This window comes from Podarcis pityusensis, assembly GCF_964106645.2.
Source record: "Podarcis pityusensis genome assembly, chromosome: 10".
In the NCBI taxonomy this organism is placed as follows: Eukaryota; Metazoa; Chordata; class Lepidosauria; order Squamata; family Lacertidae; genus Podarcis; species Podarcis pityusensis.
Window position 1 is genome coordinate 14,819,257 of NC_138035.1, and position 21,479 is coordinate 14,840,735.

The 21,479-nt window shown below is 44.8% G+C and overlaps 1 protein-coding gene across 2 annotated transcripts in view; it reads right to left on the minus strand.

Annotated features, from left to right (window-relative positions):
- LOC308486244 (solute carrier organic anion transporter family member 1C1-like) overlaps positions 1 to 19,412 on the minus strand; it is a 31,416-nt gene extending 12,004 nt beyond the window's left edge. The window contains exons 1-11 of one of the 2 annotated variants that reach the window (XM_081022836.1): positions 18,938 to 19,412; positions 16,184 to 16,335; positions 14,464 to 14,605; positions 14,242 to 14,374; positions 13,358 to 13,434; positions 13,020 to 13,166; positions 12,419 to 12,517; positions 11,972 to 12,217; positions 11,519 to 11,683; positions 7,369 to 7,564; positions 1,318 to 1,474 (exon numbers count right to left, since the gene is read on the minus strand). In XM_081022836.1, the coding sequence (XP_080878962.1) occupies positions 1,318 to 1,474; positions 7,369 to 7,564; positions 11,519 to 11,683; positions 11,972 to 12,217; positions 12,419 to 12,517; positions 13,020 to 13,166; positions 13,358 to 13,434; positions 14,242 to 14,374; positions 14,464 to 14,605; positions 16,184 to 16,312 (1,491 nt within the window). In that variant the 5' untranslated portion in view covers positions 16,313 to 16,335; positions 18,938 to 19,412. Of the gene's footprint in view, positions 1 to 1,317; positions 1,475 to 7,368; positions 7,565 to 11,518; positions 11,684 to 11,971; positions 12,218 to 12,418; positions 12,518 to 13,019; positions 13,167 to 13,357; positions 13,480 to 14,241; positions 14,375 to 14,463; positions 14,606 to 16,183; positions 16,336 to 18,937 lie in introns of both variants that reach the window. The other variant, XM_081022835.1, reaches the window with a different exon arrangement.
- Between the last annotated feature and the right edge of the window lie 2,067 nt (positions 19,413 to 21,479).

Consider the following 21,479-nt stretch of genomic DNA (forward strand, 5'->3'; position numbering starts at 1 on the left):
CTACTGCATTTCATAGAAATGAGTTCCAAATTCACCTACAGGACCGCCTCTCCTGGTATGTCCCATGGAGGACCTTACGGTCTTCAAACAAAAACACTTTGGAGGTCCCGGGCCACAGAGAGGTTAGGCTGGCCTCAACCAGAGCCAGGGCTTTTTTGGCTGTGGCTCCAATCTGGTGGAACGCTCTGTCACAAGAGACTAGGGCCCTGTGGGGCTTGATATCTTTCCGTAGGGCCTGAAAGACAGAGCTGTTCCACCAGGCCTTTGGCCAGGGCACAGCCTGACCCCCTCCTTTGGCAATCCTCACAGAACTCTAGCCCAATGGTTGCCATTAATCTGATTTGAACTGATTTTATAATGAACTGATTTTAGAATGTTGAGCCACAAAATTAAAAGACCCCTGCTCCTTGGGAGAAAGGCGATGGTAAACCTAGACAGCTCTTAAAAAGCTGTCACCTTGCCAACAAAGGTACGTGTAGTTAAAGCCATGGTTTCCCAGTAGTGATGTATGGAAGTGAGAGCTGGACCACCAAGAAGGCTGATTGCCAAAGAATAGATGCTTTTGAATTCCAGTGCTCACTGGAAGGACAGATTGTGAAGCTGAGGCTCCAATACTTTGGACACCTCATGAGAAGAGAAGACTCTCTGGAAAAGACCCTGGTGTTGGGAAAGATGGAGGGCACAAGGAGAAGGGGACGACAGAGGACGAGATGGTTGGATAGTGTTCTCGAAGCTACAAACATGAGTCTGACCAAACTGCGGGAGGCAGTGGAAGACAGGAGTGCCTGGCGTGCTCTGGTCCATGGGGTCACGAAGAGTCGGAGACGACTAAACGACTAAACAACAACAATTATTTTACTGTTGTTAGACCCTCTGAGCCTGGCCTCAGCTGGGGAGGGTGGGATATAAATAAAAAATTATTATAATTATTATTATTATTATTATACTTGTCCATGGAAAGTCTACGTCTATAAGAAATCCACTCATAGGTGGCAAGTGTAGTCATGCCTACAATCCACTGAATAAATTGGAGCCATACACTTTTATTTTTCCAATGCAGCAACATCGCCCTTTTGACCACAGTAAGGTCACAGAGAATCCATTGACATTGTCCAGTTGTCAAATTCGATATAGCAGGTATGTAGTTAAAAAAAAAATTATCCTCCAAAAACTTTAGCTTTTTTTTGATGCAGTCATATTTATATAATTCACCGTTTTCTCCCAAAACTTTGTGAGTATAGGACATTGCAAAAACACGTGAATTGGTCCTTTACTTATCAAAGTAGAGGAAGGACCAGTCAGAAAGAAGCCACTTACAATGTCTTTCCCACTTCCATTAGATGTTTTGCAACCAGCAAGGCAAGCCGAGATGTAGGTGATTCCGTTTTCCCCACATATGGGATCCCATTCATTCTTGGAGCAGATGCAGCCTGAGTTGCACTCCGAAAACAGAGTTCGTTCCACCTGTTTGTGGCTGGAGAAAGGAGAGGGGGGAATAATTAGGAGAGGCTTTTCAGAGGCTGCTGTGGGGACAGAAGCAGCTCTGCAGCTGGGGTGCAGCCACTATGCAAACCTTTGGGCTCTCCAGAAAGGAGAGGAGGAAGAAGAGGAGGAAGACAGCAAAGAGGTCAGCACGGTGCAAATGCACTAGAGGAGCCAGTCCCACAGTCCTCTGGGTGCTTTTACACCGCGCTGACCTCCCCACAGCCTCCCTCCTGGTAAGCAACAGGGACTCACCAGCCAAAAAGATAGCATAGCAGCTATGCCCCACTTAGCAAGCTGTGTCTGTGTAGGGAGGGAGGAGGGGAGAATTCTCCTTGCCACTAATACTCAATTGGATACAACCCAATAGTCACTGAATTTCCACTTATGTCACAGAAATAAGTGGGCAACCACAAAGATGAATGGGTAGTCAAATTGTGCAAGTGCTTGCAGCTCGCGTAACTGACTGATGCAATAAGAAATAAACCTAAAAAGATGGTGGAAGAAGAATGGGAATGTTTAAATAATTATCTAGGGGATAAGGGTTCATCAATAAAGACCTGGTTATGTTTAGAATGCTACCGCATAGGGAAATGTTCTCTGAAACCAAGATGAGGGATTCTATGGAATGCAGATAGAGAGAATTGATAAGAATAATGATCTGTTGTGACCTTGACGTACAATAGATGAGCCTTCTTATGTTTTGGATCATTCCCCCCTTTTTTCTTTCCCTCTTTTTCTTCTTCCTTCCTTTTCCTTCTCCTTTCCTTTTTCTTTCCCATAATGGCTTATGTTCTATGCCGTGTACTTTGATATTTTTTGTAGTTTTTTAGCCTTTTCCATTATTATTATAAAGGATTTTTCTTTTGTAATCTTGGTTGTTTATATTTATCTGTATTTGTTTAAAGTAAAATAAAAATTATTTTTTTAAAAAGTGGGCAACATTGCAGACTCCAGTAACCATTATCCCCAGCCAGCCTGATCAACGGAAATGTAATTGATTAATATACAGAGGAAGGTGTCTCAGATGGAGTCAGGCCATTGGCCAATCTAGATCAGTACTGTCAACACTGGCTGGCAGTGGCTCTTCAGTGTTATCTTTCCCAGGGCTACCTGGAGATGTCATAGATTGAACTTGAACTTCTGCATCCAAAACAGACGCAGCTATAGTCCTTCACCAAAAGGCTGTGGGGCAGTTTGCAACACAAAACCACATTCTAACTGTACAACACAAGAACCGAAAAGCAAACTTTTCAATACAACCCGTAACAACAGCAGCAAACTATTCATAAAATTCCAACCCTTGACGTTCTCCACATCCAAAAGCCTGATGGAAAAAAGCATGTCTTCCATCTGTTTTCTAAAAGAAAACAATGATGTGCTGGGTGCCCATAATTTCGTCGACGGCCCCATTCACACCAAACATTTAAATTGTGGTGATACCACTTTAAACAGTCTTGACTTACCCCAAAGAATTCTGGGAGGTGTAGTTTGTTAAGGGTTCTGAGAGTTGTTTGGAGGCTCCTAGACATCACCTTGCCAACAAAGGTCTATAAAGTTAAAGCTATGGTTTTCCCAGTAGTGATGTATGGAAGTGAGAGCTGGACCATAAAGAAGGCTGATTGCTGAAGAATTGATGCTTTTGAATTATGGTGCTGGAGGAGACTCTTGAGAGTCCCATGGACTGCAAGAAGATCAAACCTCTTCATTCTGAAGAAAATCAGCCCTGAGTGCTCACTGGAAGGACAGATCCTGAAGCTGAGGCTCCAATACTTTGGCCACCTCATGAGAAGATAAGACTCCCTGGATTAGACCCTGATGTTAGGAAAGATTGAGGGCACAAGGAGAAGGGGACGACAGAGGACGAGATGGTTGGACGGTGTTCTTGAAGCTACTAACATGAGTTTGACCAAACTGCGGAAGGCAGTGGAAGACAGGAGTGCCTGGCGTGCTCTGGTCCATGGGGTCACGAAGAGTCAGACACGACTAAACGACTAAACAACAACAATAAATTCCCCTCACAGGAATACAATTCCCAAAACTGCTTTAACAATCAGTGCCTTGGGAATTCTGCCCCTTGTACTGCGGTTCCCAGTTGTCCACTAGGCAGCGCCAAATCCATGTGAGGGATTTTTACAGTATGTGATGTCATAATGGCATTGCACGATTGACAAGTGGGTTTCACAGCCCACCTGTCAGTGTTCGTCTGTGGGGTGGGAACCGGTCTTTATCTAGTCAAAAAGTTTCCTTACGCCTGGCTCTAGGTGCACAGGGCTATGAATGACTAGGACTAGGTTGCAGAGGTTATCAGAAAATACTCCAGAAATAGTGCTTCATCGAAGAATGGCCAATAGGAGCTCTGCAAAGCCATGTGACACTCTATATTAGTCTCTTTCGATGGGGTCACAGCCAACAGTGATTACCACAACCTTTCAAAAGATTACAGGAAGGCCTATGGACTGGATATTGATTCAAGCTCTGTTTCCTTGTCCCCCGCCTATAATGTCGAACATGCTCAACAAGCCTGCTTTCAAGGACATGACATGCTTTTATCTGAGAAAAGCTTTTCCATGTTTACTGTTCCAGGCGCTGTCATCAAGCTCTCTGAAGTCAAAGATGCTAACATTTCCAGTACTCCAGAGGCTGTGTTTATGAGACCAGGGGTTGACTGAGGAAATCGTTTTTCCTTTCGGGATACTGATTCCAGAGTCAGAATTTTAGAGGGCTTATATAATGTGTGTATGGGGGGGGGGGCATCTGTTGAAAAGCTATTTACCATCTGACTAAAGCCCCTTCTGCTCTGTACATTTAAAGCAATGAAATACCACTTTAAAGAGTTATACCTTCCCCGAAACAATCCAGGGAATTGTAGTTTGCTGAGAGTGCGGAGAATTGTGCGGAGGCCCCTATTCCCCTCACAGAGTCACAATTCCCAGAGTGATTTAACAATCAACCCTTCTTCCCAGGGAATTTGGGGAATTGTAGCTCTGTGAGGGGAATACAGGTTTCCTTGTAGCTCTTGGCAGCACCCTTAACAAACGACAGCTCCCAGAATTCCTTGAGGGAAGCAGTGACTTTTTTAAAAAGCAGAGACATCACCTTGCCAACAAAGGTCCGTATAGTTAAAGCTATGGTTTTCCCAGTAGTGATGTACGGAAGTGAGAGCTGGACCATAAAGAAGGCTGATCGCCAAAGAATTGATGCTTTTGAATTATGGTGCTGGAGGAGACTCTTGAGAGTCCCATGGACTGCAAGAAGATCAAACCTATCCTGAAGGAAATCAGCCCTGAGTGCTCACTGGAAGGACAGATCCGGAAGCTGAGGCTCCAATACTTTGGCCACCTGATGAGAAGAGAAGACTCCCTGGAAAAGACCCTGATGTTGGGAAAGATGGAGGGCACAAGGAGAAGGGGACGACAGAGGACAAGATAGTGGACAGTGTTCTTGAAGCTACCAGCATGAGTTTGACCAAACTGCGGGAGGCAGTGGAAGACAGGAGTGCCTGGCGTGCTCTTGTCCATGGGGTCACAAAATGTCGGACATGACTAAACGACTAAACAACAACAACAACAATTGTTGGCATCTGTCTGTCTCGATAGGCAATGGAGTGAGCCTCTGAGGGTGAAATCAAATTGCTGCATTAGCAGCACCAAAGTGACCTTCCTGAGGTGCAAGCCTTGGCAGTGTGTATGGAAGTCTTGGGCTGCCCATATGGCAAGACCCCCTCTCTCGACCTCACTGATGTGATGCAAAGGAAGCAGAGCAAGACGTTTGGCACCAGCTTGGCTGCAGGAGTTGCCAGAAGGAGGCGTACAAGGCGCCATCCAAACGTCTTAGGGACTCCACTCCAGATTTGTGCAGAATTTACTCTTTAGATAAGGCGAAGGAGGTTGAGGATTAGAGTTTTCTTTCTCCTAGATGGGCTACACTTCCAGGTTGACAAGCCTCATCTGCCCCTCATTTCCCTCTGCAGGATATGCAGAAACCACTGTCTTAAATGTTGGACCCACTATTGGTCTCATCCACTCAATCTGTCATGCATGCATGGGAAGCCCCAAACTCAGGCACCTCCAAACTCAGCCCTCCACATGTTTTGGGACTACAACTCCCATCATCCCCAGCTAACAGGACCAGTGGTCAGGGATGATGGAAATTGTAGTCCCCCCCCAAAAACTGTAACCCTGGGGATTATCTAATTGATTTTTAATTTTTGAATTTTATTTTATACTATATTTTATGCTGCTTTTATAATTAAGTGTTTTTAAGTGTTTTAAATTTGTTGTTAGCTGCCCTGATCCCAGTTTTTGAACCGGGAAGGGTGGGGTATAAATAAAAAAATATTATTATTATTATTATAAAACATCTGGAGGACCGAGTTTCATAGAATCATAGAATCATAGAGTTGGAATAGACCACAAGGGCCATCAAGTCCAACCCCCTGCCAAGCAGGAAACACCATCAGAGCACTCCTGACATATGGTTGTCAAGCCTCTGCTTAAAGACCTCCAAAGAAGGAGACTCCACCACACTCCTTGGCAGCAAATTCCACTGTCGAACAGCTCTTACTGTCAGGAAGTTCTTCCTAATGTTTAGGTGGAATCTTCTTTCTTGTAGTTTGGATCCATTGCTCCGTGTCCGCTTCTCTGGAGCAGCAGAAAACAACCTTTCTCCCTCCTCTATGTGACATCCTTTTATATATTTGAACATGGCTATCATGTTTTATATATTTGAACATGGCTATCATGGCTATCACGGAATGGATCCCATTTGCAACCAGAGGTACCACTGTATAAGAAGAAGTTTGGGGATGCCTGCCCTAACTCATCAAGAGTTTAATACCTATCAGCTACCCTCACTTGATTAGCTGCCCAGTCGAAGCCCTTCCTGTGTTGTTGCATGCTGACAGCTTCTAGGAGCCACAGGTGAGAGCTCAGTTGAGTGCAGGATGGGGACCAAAGGTGGACGAACTACCCCAGAAGGAGCATGATGTGTTTCCCCTTAAAGTGGCGCAAGAGTGCTCTAAATGCATGGTGCTGGTACTAAGACTGTCTGAAAAATTCACATGGCTGGGAACACAACTAGCAGATCACACACATGTTGACTCTGTGTGCTGCAGTTCCTGAAGGAAACTTCAGTAGCAGTGAAAAGCAGTACATTAGCTGCAGTATATTTTCAAAGCTTTTTTAAATTATTTACTAAAATTTATATACCACTGAATCAGAAAAAAGCAAAAAAGCAAAACCCTGTCTCTAAGCAGTTACAAAACATTCATTAAAAATAGCAAGAAAATAATAAATATAGATGAAATCCACAGATTTTTTTTAAAAAAAACACTTGTATGTAATGAAAGCACATGTATTAGTAAGCTAACCTGAACCGTTTTTTACAGACATCAAAAACACAACAATGAAGGCACTTGCCTAATCTCAAAAGGCAGGGAGTTCGAGAGAGCAGGTGCCGCTACACTAATGAAAAACAAGTTCTTGCCAGTGCAGATTGAAAATGATGAGGCACTTGGAAAGCTGTGAGTTCCCTAGATCAAAGCGGCCAAGTTAGTCCACACAAGTACAGTCATAACTCATGTTACGTCCACCTCATGTTACGTTCTTTCAGGTTACGTCCTGCGGCGACCCGGAAGTACCAGAAAGGGTTACTTCCGGGTTTCGCCGCTCGCGCATGCACAGAAGCGGCAAATCGCAACCTGCGCATGCGCAGACGCACCACTGCGGGTTGCACTCTTTTCATGTTGCGAACGGGCCTCCGGAATGGATCCCATTCGCAACCAGAGGTACCACTGTATAAGAAGAAGGTGCTCTTGCAAGTCCATTTCGAACAGCATTTCACCAAAGCCACTCCCCAGCCCAGCCCCAGGCCAGTTGAACATACCCTTTGTAGGAGACGGTCAGGCCTGCCACATCAACATTCTTGCAGCCAATGGCAAAGAGCAGCAGGAGGAGGAGGTAGCCAAAGAAAGAGGATCCCAGGGACAACTTGGCCGCCCCCAAAACGTTCAGCCTGAATTTCTTCATAATCAGCCCTCCGGAGAATATCCCCAAAGCCACAGCAGGGATATTGATGAGACCTACAGCCCCTCAAACAAAGAGGAAAATCAATACGGTGTGGTCTCGTTTTTAGCAACCTACATAATCCCCCTGAAAAATTCTGGTAGCACAATAAAAAATTTAAAAAGCAGCCAGTACCAGTTATTGCTCCTTCCGTAGGAACGCAACACAAAGGAATATAGAGAAATACAGAAACCCGGCTCACATGATTCTGTATGTAATTATATAGAATTTCCCAAAGGCAAAATGTAAAAATAAGACATTTACATTCCACCAAGTGTCCGTTTCGTTAAATATAGTCTTTACATAATGCATGCAATATCAAAATCAGGTACAAGTGTATGAGTGTTATTCATTCAATCAAGAGCAAAGAATCTCTACAAGTGTTGTTGTTGTTTAGTCGTGTCCGACTCTTCGTGACCCCATGGACCAGAGCACACCAGGCACTCCTGTCTTCCACTGCCTCCTGCAGTTTGGTCAAACTCATGTTGGTAGCTTTGAGAACACTGTCCAACCATCTCGTCCTCTGTCGTCCCCTTCTCCTTGTGCCCTCCATTTTTCCCAACATCAGGGTCTTTTCCAGGGAGTCTTCTCTTCTCTTCTCATGATGTGACCAAAGTATTGGAGCCTCAGCTTCAGGATCTGTCCTTCCAGTGAGCACTCAGGGCTGATTTCCTACAAGTGTACTTCTTGCTAAAGGATAATCCACAGACTGGGGGAAAAAACCTATTCACATCCCTGGGAGTGTTGTACTGTTGCCCTCAATCACCCAAATTGCAGTAGCAGTGCCTCAGCTGTGTAAAAATCATTCAATTCTCTTGAATGAATGGTCATTTGGATGGAACTTTGGCTTTGAGACACATTCCGTATTGCACTTGTACATGATTTTGGTATTCCATACCTTCTGAATTGGACCCAGAGGGAAACGCTCGTGGAGCAAATCATGTCAGTTTTGCCTTTATGCAATAGTCGAGTTCCTGCACACACTCATAGGCCCTTCTCTTGTCTCTACCCAGGCAAGCAACAAGCAATATCAGAGTTAAGACACATTCCAGCCAAGAAGAATGCTTCAGGGAGGATATGAAACACAGCAAGTAAGAAATGTGGCCTGGGGGGGAAGTTCTCAGGGTCAAATAGAGAAGCTGGGAGGGCTGGAGTTGGTCCCTGGACCTCATAGGGGCCAACTCCCTGGGCCTCAGGGGGCTCTTGCATTAAGGCACCCAAAAATTTCAGAGCTAGGGCCATGGCTCCAGGCACCTACAGTTACAGGGCCAAGCTGGCACTCCTGCCAGGTCTTATGTTGCTCACCCCTGTTTTGAATTAACCCTGATATCCACTAGAGCAGGGGTGTCCAAAAGGACAATCCTTCCCCCCCTCCCAAAAAAAGCTCAACAACTTTGATGGGTAGATTACTGCCAGTTTTTTAAAAGTGGGAGTAGATCGCAGTCTCTTGGAAGTTGGACGTGCCTGCACTAGAGGATAATTGAAGTTTGGGTGCCAGGTGCCATTTTGATTCAATATGGTGACTTTGGTCTGACTTCACACCTTTCTTTGGCACAATGGGTCCAAGCTTATAAATTACTGTATTTTTCGCTCCATAAGACACACTTTTTCTCTCCTAAAAGGAAGGGGAAATGTGTGCGCGTTTTATGGAGCGAATGCAGGCGGGAGGAAGGCGGGGAAAACCCCTGAGAGCATGGCCACGTCAGTCCCTTCTCCCTCCTCGGGGAAAAGCCCACAAGAGTCGCGCGCTCTTTAAAGGGTGTGCGGCTCTTGGGGGCTTTTGCGGGAGGTGGGGGAAGAGACAGAGGGCAGCCCCTCAGTCCCTTCCCCCACCTCCTGCAAAAGCCCCCAAGAGCCGCACACTCATTCACAAGCCGCGTGGAGCATGTGTGCGGCTCTTGGGGGCTTTCCCCCCAAGGAGGGAGAAGGGCAGCCCGTCAGCCTACAAGCGCCGCACACACGCTCCACGCGGCTCGTGAAAGGGAGCGCGGAGCAGAGTCTGGGATGCATACTGGCTCTGCTCAGCGCTCCCTTTAAAAATAATTTTTTTCTTGCATCCCCCCTCTAAAAACTAGGTGTGTCTTATGGTCAGGTGCCATATGGAGCGAAAAATACAGTACACTGTCCATTTAAAAATCACAATATGTTTTGGTAGCACTGGGAAACCCCCTCTAGTTTTAATATACTTTTAGAGTTGCTGAATGTGGAAATATCTGAGGTGGACCATTTTTTCTCCATCCCCTCTTATCTCCCTACTGTCCAAAGACAACATATCGGGACCTGTCTGGGTGTCTTGCATTATTATGCTATAGCAGTCTTTGCCAACCTCGTCCCCACTGGATGTTTTGAGCTATAACTCCCATCAGCCCCAGCCAGCATGGTCAACAGTCCAAAAAGTCTGGAGGGCACCGGATCAGTGACTGTTGTCCTATAGTAACAGCAATAAACCTTTTGCCTATTCTTCTCAAGTGGCACTTCCTCTGCTTTGCATAATCTTAAATTGTTTCACACATAGCTAGCGGCTTAGCACTAAGAAAAGCTTGACATACAATGGAAGGCACTGTGCTATGGGCAATAATTGCTGCTGAGTGCCTTTTCTCCTCCTAAACAGCATTCGCAGATTATACTAGTTGAATAGGTGCCATGCCAAGAAATTCCAACTTCCATCTTCGAGGAACGAGAACAACAAAGTGTAACGCAGCTGGTCCAAAAATAAAACACTTGGGTTGCATCCAACTAAGTTCTGCTCAAAGCAGATCCACTGAAATTAATGGACCCAAGTCCATCAGGGATATTAATTTCAGTTGGGTGCATTTTGAATAGAACTAGCATGGGCTTCAACCCTCGGTATATCATAGAATCATAGAGTTGGAATAGACCACAAGGGCCATCGAGTCCAACCCCCTGCCAAGCAGGAAACACCATCAGAGTACTCCTGACATATGGTTGTCAAGCCTCTGCTTAAAGACCTCCAAAGAAGGAGACTCCACCACACTCCTTGGCAGCAAATTCCACTGTCAAACAGCTCTTACTGTCAGGAAGTTCTTCCTAATGTTTAGGTGGAATCTTCTTTCTTGTAGTTTGGATCCATTGCTCCGTGTCCGCTTCTCTGGAGCAGCAGAAAACAACCTTTCTCCCTCCTCTATATGACATCCTTTTATATATTTGAACATGGCTATCATATCACCCCTTAACCTCCTCTTCTCCAGGCTAAACATGCCCAGCTCCCTTAGCCGTTCCTCATAAGGCATCGTTTCCAGGCCTTTGACCATTTTGGTTGCCCTCCTCTGGACACGTTCCAGTTTGTCAGTGTCCTTCTTGAACTGTGGTGCCCAGAACTGGACACAGTACTCCAGGTGAGGTCTGAACAGAGCAGAATACAGTGGCACTATATAAGAAACTCCATGTTTGCCTCACAATTCTGCAGCCTTTGACATACCCAAAGAAAACTCTGACCCGAAAAGCAGGCTTTGTTTCCATACCTAGCTTCCACTCAGCAAAGCTAGCACAGAGTGGCATCTATTTACATGCCGTACTTTTCTGTGTATCAGATGAGGTGGTTTTTTTTACTAAAAAATAAGGTTCAAAATTTGGGCTTGTCTTATACACAGATAGTGCATGGGGGGACGTGTGATTGGCTGCTGCCACGATCCGGAGATTGTCAGTGGATATTGGGTGTGCTATTGGTGGCTGCGGCAACGGTTGTTGTTGATTGGCTGCTGCTGCATCAATTGGGCAGACAACTGCTGGCTTCTGCCGGCGAGGGAACAGACAGTAAGCGGCTATTGTGACGCATGCGAGTGGCCATGCAGATCATGCTGGTGAGCTATTCTCTGCAATCCCCCCTAAAAAAAGCTCAACAACTCTGGGCCATCTCCCCTCATTTTCTTAATTTGTAGTCCCCAAAAATAGGGGGCATGTTATGCACAGAAAAATACGGTAATCATTTTGAAAAAGCTCGGCATTCATACCTATGACAAAATTGGTCTTCGAAGATGATTGCCCAAACTGCTGCTCAATGTATTTTGCTTTGTAAGTCACCATACCAATGAGAGAATTGAACTGGGTGATGCTGGAGCAGAGGTATAAAAAATACACTGGATTCCCAAAGAGGCTTTTCAGTGACGGCAGGAAATCTGCAAAACAAAACGGTGGCCTGCTGTTGACAAAGTGACTGGAAAACAACATGCAATGCAAAATTGTTTTCAAAGACCTCGCAGGATTCAGAATGTTCCAACACACACTAAGCTCAATGCAATGTGGTTCAGCCACATCCTCAATGTGCTCATTTGATGGTTCATCACCCAAGGGTAGGAAAGCAAGGCAGGGTAATTAGTAGAGACTGTTACCAAACTAGCTGATTTGAAAAAAAGAGATTTTATAAAGTCTGAATGTGACTCAATTCACCAGCCACATGGCCTCACCTCTAGCCATCTCGACAAACTTCACTTGCTCCTGGTAGGTGATGCGGTGTTCTCTGTTATCTTCGTTGATGAACTTGGACTGCTCAGAGGAAGTGCTGGAATCCTTTCGGGTGTCTGGTCTTGGAAGATGTTTCGGTAAGAACCAGAAAGGGATAGCAGCAAGGATGCTGACCACCCCGGCTATTAAATAGCCAAGCCACCAAGCTCCTACCCATTGGGAGTCCTTGTGAGTTATGCTTATGCTATCTGGGGAGGAAGAAATGAAGACGTCAGCTACCAGTAGGAACAGTTCAGTGGTCAGAGTGTCAAGACTAGGACGGAGGAGACCAGGGTTCAAATCTCCACTTGGCCACGAAGCTTGCTGGACGACCCAGGGCCTTTCAGCCAAACCCACCTCAGAGATTGGGATGTGTTCAACAGACTCAATGCAGCCTTGCTCAGACTCACCCATGTCTACAAAGCCGATGTCAACATACAGTGTGGCACATAAGGATCCCAGGAGGAAGCCAAAGATGGGGCCTATTATTGCAACCGTCTGCACACACCCTGAGAAAAGGAAGCAGAACAGGCACATTAGACTGAAAAGTTACACTTTGACCTGGTCAATATAAAGGTAAAGGGACCCCTGACCATTAGGTCCAGTCGTGGCCGACTCTGGGGTTGCGGCGCTCATCTCGCTTTATTGGCCGAGGGAGCCGGCGTACAACTTCTGGGTCATGTGGCCAGCATGACTAAGCTGCTTCTGGCGAACCAGAGCTGCGCACGGAAATGCCGTTTACCTTCCCGCCGGAGCAGTACCTATTTATCTACTTGCACTTTGACGTGCTTTCGAACTGCTAGGTTGGCAGGAGCAGGGACCGAGCAACGGGAGCTCACCCCGTCGCGGGGATTCGTACTGCTGACCTTCTGATTGGCAAGTCCTAGGCTCTGTGGTTTAACCCACAGTGCCACCCGTGTCCCAGACCTGGTCAATAAGAATGGACAAACCATCTGGTATGACAGAGGGAGAAACGAGAAGAAATACGACCTGGTTTGAAAAACAAAATACCAATGTAAAAGGCTGCACTCTCTTCTGTGGCGTGGTCATCAATGTACGCAATACCCAAAGGCTGGATAGGGGTTTCCCCAATTCCACGTAGCAGATTTCCCAGCAAAACGTAAATCCACATGGAAATTCCAGCTTCCTTTTCGCACCCTGTTCACACAAACAAAAGAGACCAATGTTTGTATTTTGACATCATTCTCCCACAATACACTCAACTAATGGGACTTTCAACATATACACACCCTTTCCCATCAAATCTCACCAAAACAGCTGCTAAAAAGAATCATTGCACCAACATTATATTTCCTGGAGAAGTGCTGCCATTATCTTTTTATCCTTACCTGCATGGATTTGCGCCTGAGCTCTTTCCAAGACTGAGACAGGCAGCTGGTTCTGATCCTGGAGACACGGGGAGATGCTGACAGTTGAATTGGAGGAGGAAGAAAATATCTCATACCTATAGCTGTGTAAAAACCAACAGTTTCTTTACAGAGTTACCACCTGTTACACGCTGGAGGGGGGTTATATATTTAAGCTTATTCCAGGCTCCTGTTGAAGGCTACCTGAATTGAAGGCAAGGGCTACACTGAAACGAATAGTTCATGTATATGAACTGTGGTGGTGAACCTCATTCCGCCTAATGGTAGAGCCGGCCTGAGTCTTGGTCACCGTATTGTACCCTGTACTGAATTTCCACAGCTGTCAACATGAGCTGCATGGTGCCACAAGTGGCAAAACTGGAATCCCATAGGGAGAGAATCTTATTTTCCGTTCTAAGTCACCCTCATATAAATTGCTTCCTATAAAAAGACTGCAAAACATTGCAGTATGAAATGCAAGCCAGCCAGACATGCCCCCTTTTAAAAGAATACTCTATTCCATTTATTTTTCCACCTGTTTTTCTGGGTGGGGGTCCCTCTAACAGTCACTCAGTGTTACATGGCCATTCAGCACTCTCAGACTGTTCTCTGGCTCCCCCTCCCCGTAGATTTTTTCAATTTTGTTGTTCTGTATGGGACAATGATAATAAAGATTATCGTATCGTATTGTGCCCTTCCCCCCAAGTTGCCCATAGTTCTGCAGCCTTGGAGTTTCTTGAGCATGAATGGTGCAATTTTATCTACACAAGCAATGGCACTCACCCCTGAACTTTGGAAACAGAAGGAGCGATTAAGCTTTACACATTTGTTTGCGAAACGGCAGCTACAAATTGTGGCGTACTTACTGTCCCATAAAGAACTGCGGCATGGCTATCAAAAATGTTCCAAATGACATGATCAGGCAACCGGCTCCGATGATCTTTGGCCTATGAAGTTTGGCTCCAAAGTAGCTGACCAGGATTATTATTAAAAGGTTCCCTTTAAGAAGCAAGGAGAAACTAACTTAGGCACACTTAGCTCGTCATCTGCCTATATAGCAAAAAAGTTTTGCTGTGTGTGTCACATACCAATTTCAAAGCTGCCATCTATCAGGCCAACCAGGGAAGAAGGGATATCAAATCTTTTTTCTATTTGGGTGATGGTACTTTTCAGGTAACTTCCTGACAGAGCTTTCGCAAAGTAAACAAACGATAATGCAGCAAGAAAAATCTGCAACGAGCAAACAGACGAGGCAACGCTTTAAAAATGTTTCACCAGTGTTGGATTGATTGATTGATATACCACTTAGATGCCAGAATGGCTTCTAAGTGGTTCACAGTTCTAAAATCAATCCATTTTTTTTAATAAAAAAAATACAAAATAACAATTACATGATCACATCAAAATTTAAAAATAACATCAATAACATCAATTTAAGAATAACTATGAAAATTCATTAGGATTTTAGTGTGAATTGATTGTACTATATGAACATTTCCCCATATGTAATCTTCCCTAATATGCACAATTAGGTACTGAATCTTTCTCATTCTTCCAGCAGCAGGAATTAAATTAAATAAAGGTCTGGTATCTGAAGGATGCCTAGGAGCAGAGATTCCTGGGCACGGGGGGCAGATCCAAGAGTTAAGACCCAGTGGCAAATTCCCCAGGTTTCCTGGGGTATAAAGCCCAGTTTCTCCTGGGTCTGGTGTGGAGTGGGGTTGGGAGCAGGGCCAGTGAGGGGTGTGGCCTGGGGAGAAGGGGTGTGGCTAGGGAAGGGGTGTGGTGTAGGAATAGTCCTGAGGGCCAGATAGAGAGGCTTGGCCCCTGGGCCTGAGTTTCCATGTCCCTGACCTGTTAAAATAGCTGAAATCCACTGACGACAACAACAAGAAGCCTCCTTTTTTTCTGATTAGCCAACAATCCTATATGCAGCGCAGAGAGAACGCCAACCCTGGGGAAATTGCTGGCGCTTTAATATGATTGTCTGTCTATTTTTGGAGGCAATAAGCCGCTTCCTTAATGGCTCAGTGGCAACTGAAGGTTTATTCAGTGAAGGAATCGGATTACCTCTGAAGCAGGCAGAGGGGGGAATGATCTTATTTGTCTCATAATGCAAGTTTAATGAACACAACTTGCTTTTAATTCTCCAAACCGGGGAAGTAGTTAAGTGCCACTCCGCACCGAGACTTGGACGAGACGATTTGGTCTCTTTGTGTCAGCGTGTGCTCTGGTGCCGGGAAAAGGAGTTGACCTCTGTGTGCAAGTTTGGTGTGTGCATGTCTTGCAATACGACTCACCCGCACCAACGATAACGCAAGTTCAGAGATGCCTTGATGCTTTCCAAAGTCTGAAGCGCTGTTTTGCGTCGGCCAAGCTGAACATCTGACAGGCACTGAACAATTCCTTCCCCCAACTCATTGGGACAGACATAGGCCGCTCTCACACCATACGTTGAAAAACTATATTACCAGTTTTGACAGCCGCGACTTCCTCCAAAGAATTCTGGGCAGTGTAGTTTGTTAAGGGCGCTGAGACTTCTTAGGAGACCCCTATTCCCCTCACAGAGCTACAATTACCAGGTTGGTTGGGATTTATAGCTCTGTGAGGGGGTAAACAACAGTTCGCAGGAGAAAATATGAGCTTTACATGGATGCTGTGATTGGGATTGGAAGCTTTGTATTTGAGTTTGGCTGTAAGAAGAAAAGGCTTGGCTGAAAAGTATCAGGGAAATAATGTGCCCAGTGACGAATTCTCAGCCCCTTCAAATGAGCCAAGGCCACAATCCACAGCTCTTTTATACTATACCTTCATTCCTCCACAGATTGTTCCTTTCTCCTTCGAAGCTGAGGATTCTGATCTTGAAGAAGACCTGTCAATGGGCAGGATTGTGTTTTTTGAAAAAAGCTGAGTGTTTTCTTTGGATGAATTCTCCATCTGAATTTTCCCTTTCAATCAATCTGAAAGACATAAATAAATGGTTTTATAGACCATTTTAATTATTATTACTTCCAGGGAGATCTTCCTGTAATGTGAAAGATGTTTCCTAAGGAATCACATTATCAACTGAACACCTGTGTGGTACAGAGCATTTCTGGATGGGACATGCTCTAAGGTGCTCACTTTGCACCTGGAAATGCACTTTTGAGTATGTATAGGAGGAAGAATGAGCTGCCCCCAGGGGACACTCTCCCTGTCGTGTTTCTGCAGGAGTCACCAACTGGAAGACTCATTCAGAGATCCACTGGACAACCTCTTCAGAGGGCAGACACTTCTGCTGCAGCTCAGCCTTAGGAGTCATGGACTAGTTGGACACAGAGGAATGGTTGGAGGAACCACCAAGCAAAGATGGCTTAGAGCCTGTGGAGTGGGGAAATGACGAGTGATCAGATGGAGAAGAGGGAGAAGGCTGGGAGGAGGAGGTGTCGGAAGCTGAAGAGGTAACAGAACTTAGTGAGCTGGGAGAGTCAGTGGCAGACAGAAGTCCAGAATCAAAGGCAGAAGCTGAAGCAGAAGAAGGCCAAGAGGCAGAGATGAGTCCAACTGGTGAAGAAGCACGGGTGTCTCCCCCTCCTGCTGTGACAAGCTCCCCTTCTCCCTGGTCACCTAGAACTAGAAGAGGCATGAAGATGGTGGAGGAGAGGTTGAATTCACATAGGCACAGTCTCTGATTGCTTGGGGGAAAACCCTGGAGAGGTGGGAACTTAGATGGCTGTGGGGAGATAGGGACTTTCAGTCTCGGCAACTGATCCATGGGGCAAGACCTACTGGGGGTGAGATGCTGTGCTCATTAAGACTGACACTCCGACAAGTCTATGCAGAGTTCTTGCGTGGCTCGCTCCTGTCACCTAGTCACACCAGATGCAGAGATGGAGATAGAACAGCTTGTCTCCAGCCGAGGCTGATAGGAAAGATTCAAAGCCAGAGCCGATAATCATGCAGAGACACAGCAGACAGGCTCCTTTGCAGGGATCATAGCTCAGTAGCAGAGCACCTGCCTTGCATTCAGAAAGGTCTCGGGAGCAATCCCAGCTACTCAAATTAAAATAAGGTAACAAGTGATGAGAAAGGCTTCTTTTGAGACCTGGTAAGCAGAATAGACAATACTGAAATAGGTGGGTACATCATATTATTGGAATATCTATAGGCTGCGCTTTCATAAAAATACAGCAAGGTGGTATAGAGCATACAAAATTATAATGTCAATAAAGACACCAGTGAAAACTTCAATAGATAGCCTGACAAAAATATAGCTGTTTTGTCCCTTCACAAAACTTTGGCTCATACCACGGCCACTTCTTGCTAGACTACTGCAACCTTCTTCTCCCGGGTCCACACACCTTCACTTCTCATGTCTATCCAGCACTCTGCTGAAAAGATAATTAAGCCTCCCTTGCCACTCTGAAAACGTGGTGTCCCACCTAAAGTCCCTACCCCAGAAGTTCCCAAACTGTGGTTTGAATGGGAAGCGGTTTAGCCAAGAAGCAAACAGAAGGACAGAGGGCCTATGGACTTTCAAAGAGTGGAGGAGCTCCATGTTTTTTTAAAAAAGAACCTTTAACAATTTAAAATCCTATTATTATTATTATTATTATTATTATTCACAAAGTAAACTTCTCTGAATAGTTCCATCTTTTGAAAACATAAACATTAATAATAATTGTTAAAATATTGTGGACCGTACTGTGATTTTTGTAAGAATCTGTGTTTTGTTAGGCATTTCTTACTATAATTGCATCTGGTGTGTGTGTGTGTGTGTGAAATAGATACTGTGTTTATGTACTGACTTTTGTGTTCAGCGTTGTAAACCTTCCTGCAATCTTTGGACGAAGAACTGAAATGCAAATTTAATAAAAGAAGAAGCAAATAAATAAATTGTGGTTACTGGTGTTATTAATTCTAAAGGAACACTTCAGAAGATTGCAGTTAATAATAATAATAATAATAATAATAATAATAATACTGATGATGATGATGACTGCAACCATGATCAAGATACATTTCTAAAGTGCCATCAATGTACACTGCCCTTTAAAGGATAACAGGATTTTTTTGTTTTTGTATTTGTTTAAAAATAAATTTTAAAATTGTTCTAAAAAAAGAAAAGGAGCAGGTCCCTGCCTCCAAGGAGCTTACCATACAGCAGTGCTTTCGCTAAAAATTCTAAAGTATCAGTGAGAACGCCAAAGGCACAGGAGCTTTCCATTCATGCAGTGGCTTTCACGTTAACTAGAATCATTTTCAAGCTTTTGCCACGACCAATAAACGATTGCAAATGATAGCTTCCCCATTCCCTCCTTCTCGTTCTTCGGCACCAGCGTGACAACAACTTTCGCTAAAGAACCATTTGTTTCTTTGTAAGCACTGACATTATAGAAAAAGTCATATTTCTAGACAGTCCCCTTAGTTGATTGAATGAAATGAATGAATAAATGAATGAATGAATGTGTGTGTGTTTTCTCACTCACAGGTGATGAGAGGAGAAAGGCCTCTGTCCACAAAAGAAGACAGACAACTTTTGAGAAGAGGATGAAGGCAGAGTGGATGAAGACACAACCTTACCTTGGCAGTAGCGACCTCCAGTCCCTGGTAGTTCTTTTCTGGGGGTGAACTCAGAAACAAATATGTATCTCTTCTCCTAGCCTTAAAATGGAAGAATCTCGAGCGAAACCCCAGTCTGAGACACGATGCAGTGAGGTAGATCTTATATCTGGAGGTAGAAAGAGGAGACAAGAAAGACCGAAGGGGTGGGGAGAACAGTTCTTTGTTTTGCCTGTGTGGTCAGTATCACCCTCTCACTCGGTCTTTTCTTGCTTACTCCTCCACCTTCAAGTCTGGTCTTTCTTCTCCCCCACTACAAATTCTGGGACACACAAAGGACATGAGCAAAGCAGGAGCTGGAATTCTTCACAGCAGAAATGGTTTTAAAAGTTCTTGAGATCTTTCTCTGCGACATGCAGCAAGTTGGACAGCATGCATGTGATAAAGCTTTCTTTCTTTCTCTCCCTCTCTCTCCCTCTCTCTTTTCCTTCTAAAGCCCTGATCTTCTTAATTGCTGGTTCCCAGGAAATAAAAGACTTCATGGGGGGGGGGGGACCTGCCAACCAAAGGGGAGGGCGGATGGTGTAACGAAGAAACTTTCTTCTGCCTACACGGAAATCTCTCTGCAAAGCCAGCACCCCCCCCCCGTTATTTAATGGGAAGCTTCCCTATTAGGTCTTGTAATGTTTTGAACAACGTTGCAGCTTTTCTTTCTTTCTTTCTGTCTTGGGTAGCGGGAGAAAACAGGACTAGAAAATGTGCATATCTCCATTACCAGTCATCTTCTCCAGTGTTGATACCATCCACTCAATCAGTTTTCCCTGAGAATTTAGATGGTGGTCCCCTTCACCCCACAAAAAACCATGACCTTTATATAATCCTGCTCATTTCCTTTTAATTGCTCAGTTATAGTTTTTGGAAACTGACATAGCAGGTGCAGTTTGATTCTTGAACTGACATGGTGGTATTTGTTTCACCTTCTTTAGAGTGTGTGGATCGCAACAGGTTTTATGATGTCGTACCGTGCCGATGTGTGATCCATTACTCCATCTCTCCAGTTCCTGACTGGCGACATGGTGTGCAACAACGTGTCTTGGCTGTGACCCACTCTGCAATTCAGTCAATGATATCTGAGTAGCCATACAAACCTAGAAAGTTGCCTTACATCAGGTCAAGCTAACTACCCCATCTCAGTGGTAGAACATCTACATTACACGCACAAGGCTCCAGGTTCAGTCGCCAGGTAGAGTTGTGGGAGACGTCAGTCTGAAACCCTGAAGACCTACTTTGTTTATCACTGTTCTGATAATAATAATAATATTTTTTTATTTATATCACGCCATCTCCAGCCAAAGCCAGGCTCAGGCCAGCTAACAACAATAAAAGTAATGCAGCAGTCTAAAATCAATTCATTCTAAAATCAATTCAAAATCAAATTAATGGCAACCATTGAGCTAGAGTTCTGTGAGGATTACCAAAGGAGGGGGGTCAGACTGTGCCTTGGCCAAAGGCCTGGTGGAACAGCTCTGTCTTGCAGGCCCTGTGGAAAGACGTCAAGTCCCACAGGGCCCTAGTCTCTTGTGATAGAGCGTTCCACCAGATCATGGTCACAGAACCACAGAAAAGTCACCATCATGCATACATACTGTCAGGGAATGGTCTAAAGATGAGGACTGGCAAAGGCATTCTATAGCAGACCAGCTTCTCTCCGATGGAGAGGGAAGAGTCACACACACACACCCCCCCCCCCCGCTTGTCCACAGCGTGTTCAGAAGCAGAGAGAGAGACAGAAGCTGAACAGCTTAGGGAGGAGTTACCCAGTTTTGAGATAATGGCAAGGGAGGGGGAAGCTAGTTGAGACGTCACTTGAGAGTGTGGGGGACCCCCCTCCCCACAGACTCAGAGGTCTGAACGTATCAGAGAGCAAAAGAGTCAGAGGGAGGGAGGGACTTCCTGTTGGCGCCTAAAATGCTTCGTCAGAAGGAGGATTTAGAGTAGCCAACTGCCCTCCTTGCAGAGAGCTGTGCATTTGTGCTTGCAACATGATGCTGTAATAAAAGGACAATAAATCTATCAGCTGCTCGTTAATTCTTATCTGTGAAGTTATCGAAGGGAGAGGAGGACTCTCCAAGCCTGACACATATACATACAAAACTGAGGAACAACGGTGACCAAAATATGGCTTTACATTAAAATACATACCAAAATACTCCTCCTCCTACTAATATGCAATGTAGAAAAGGTTAGGGGAAAATAAAAGAAAATATATCCGAAAATGCAAACTGTGAAGAGAACCAATACATTTAAAAGCATCCAAATTGTTTTTTAAAATTAAATCGTCCAATTAAATCTTTGCAATTTGACATCTTCACCTCCATAAAATTTTCTCATTAGCTCTTGGGCAGGCACTGCAAATCTCGTAACTCTGTCAGGGATATGTCGGAGTCAAATGTGTAATTTTTGCTTGATCATCCGCATCAGGTATTTTAATCAATTCAGAATAAACTTTGCCCTTGGTTCATAATACAAGGAGCAGTGCAGTAAATAATGATATAGGTCTTCT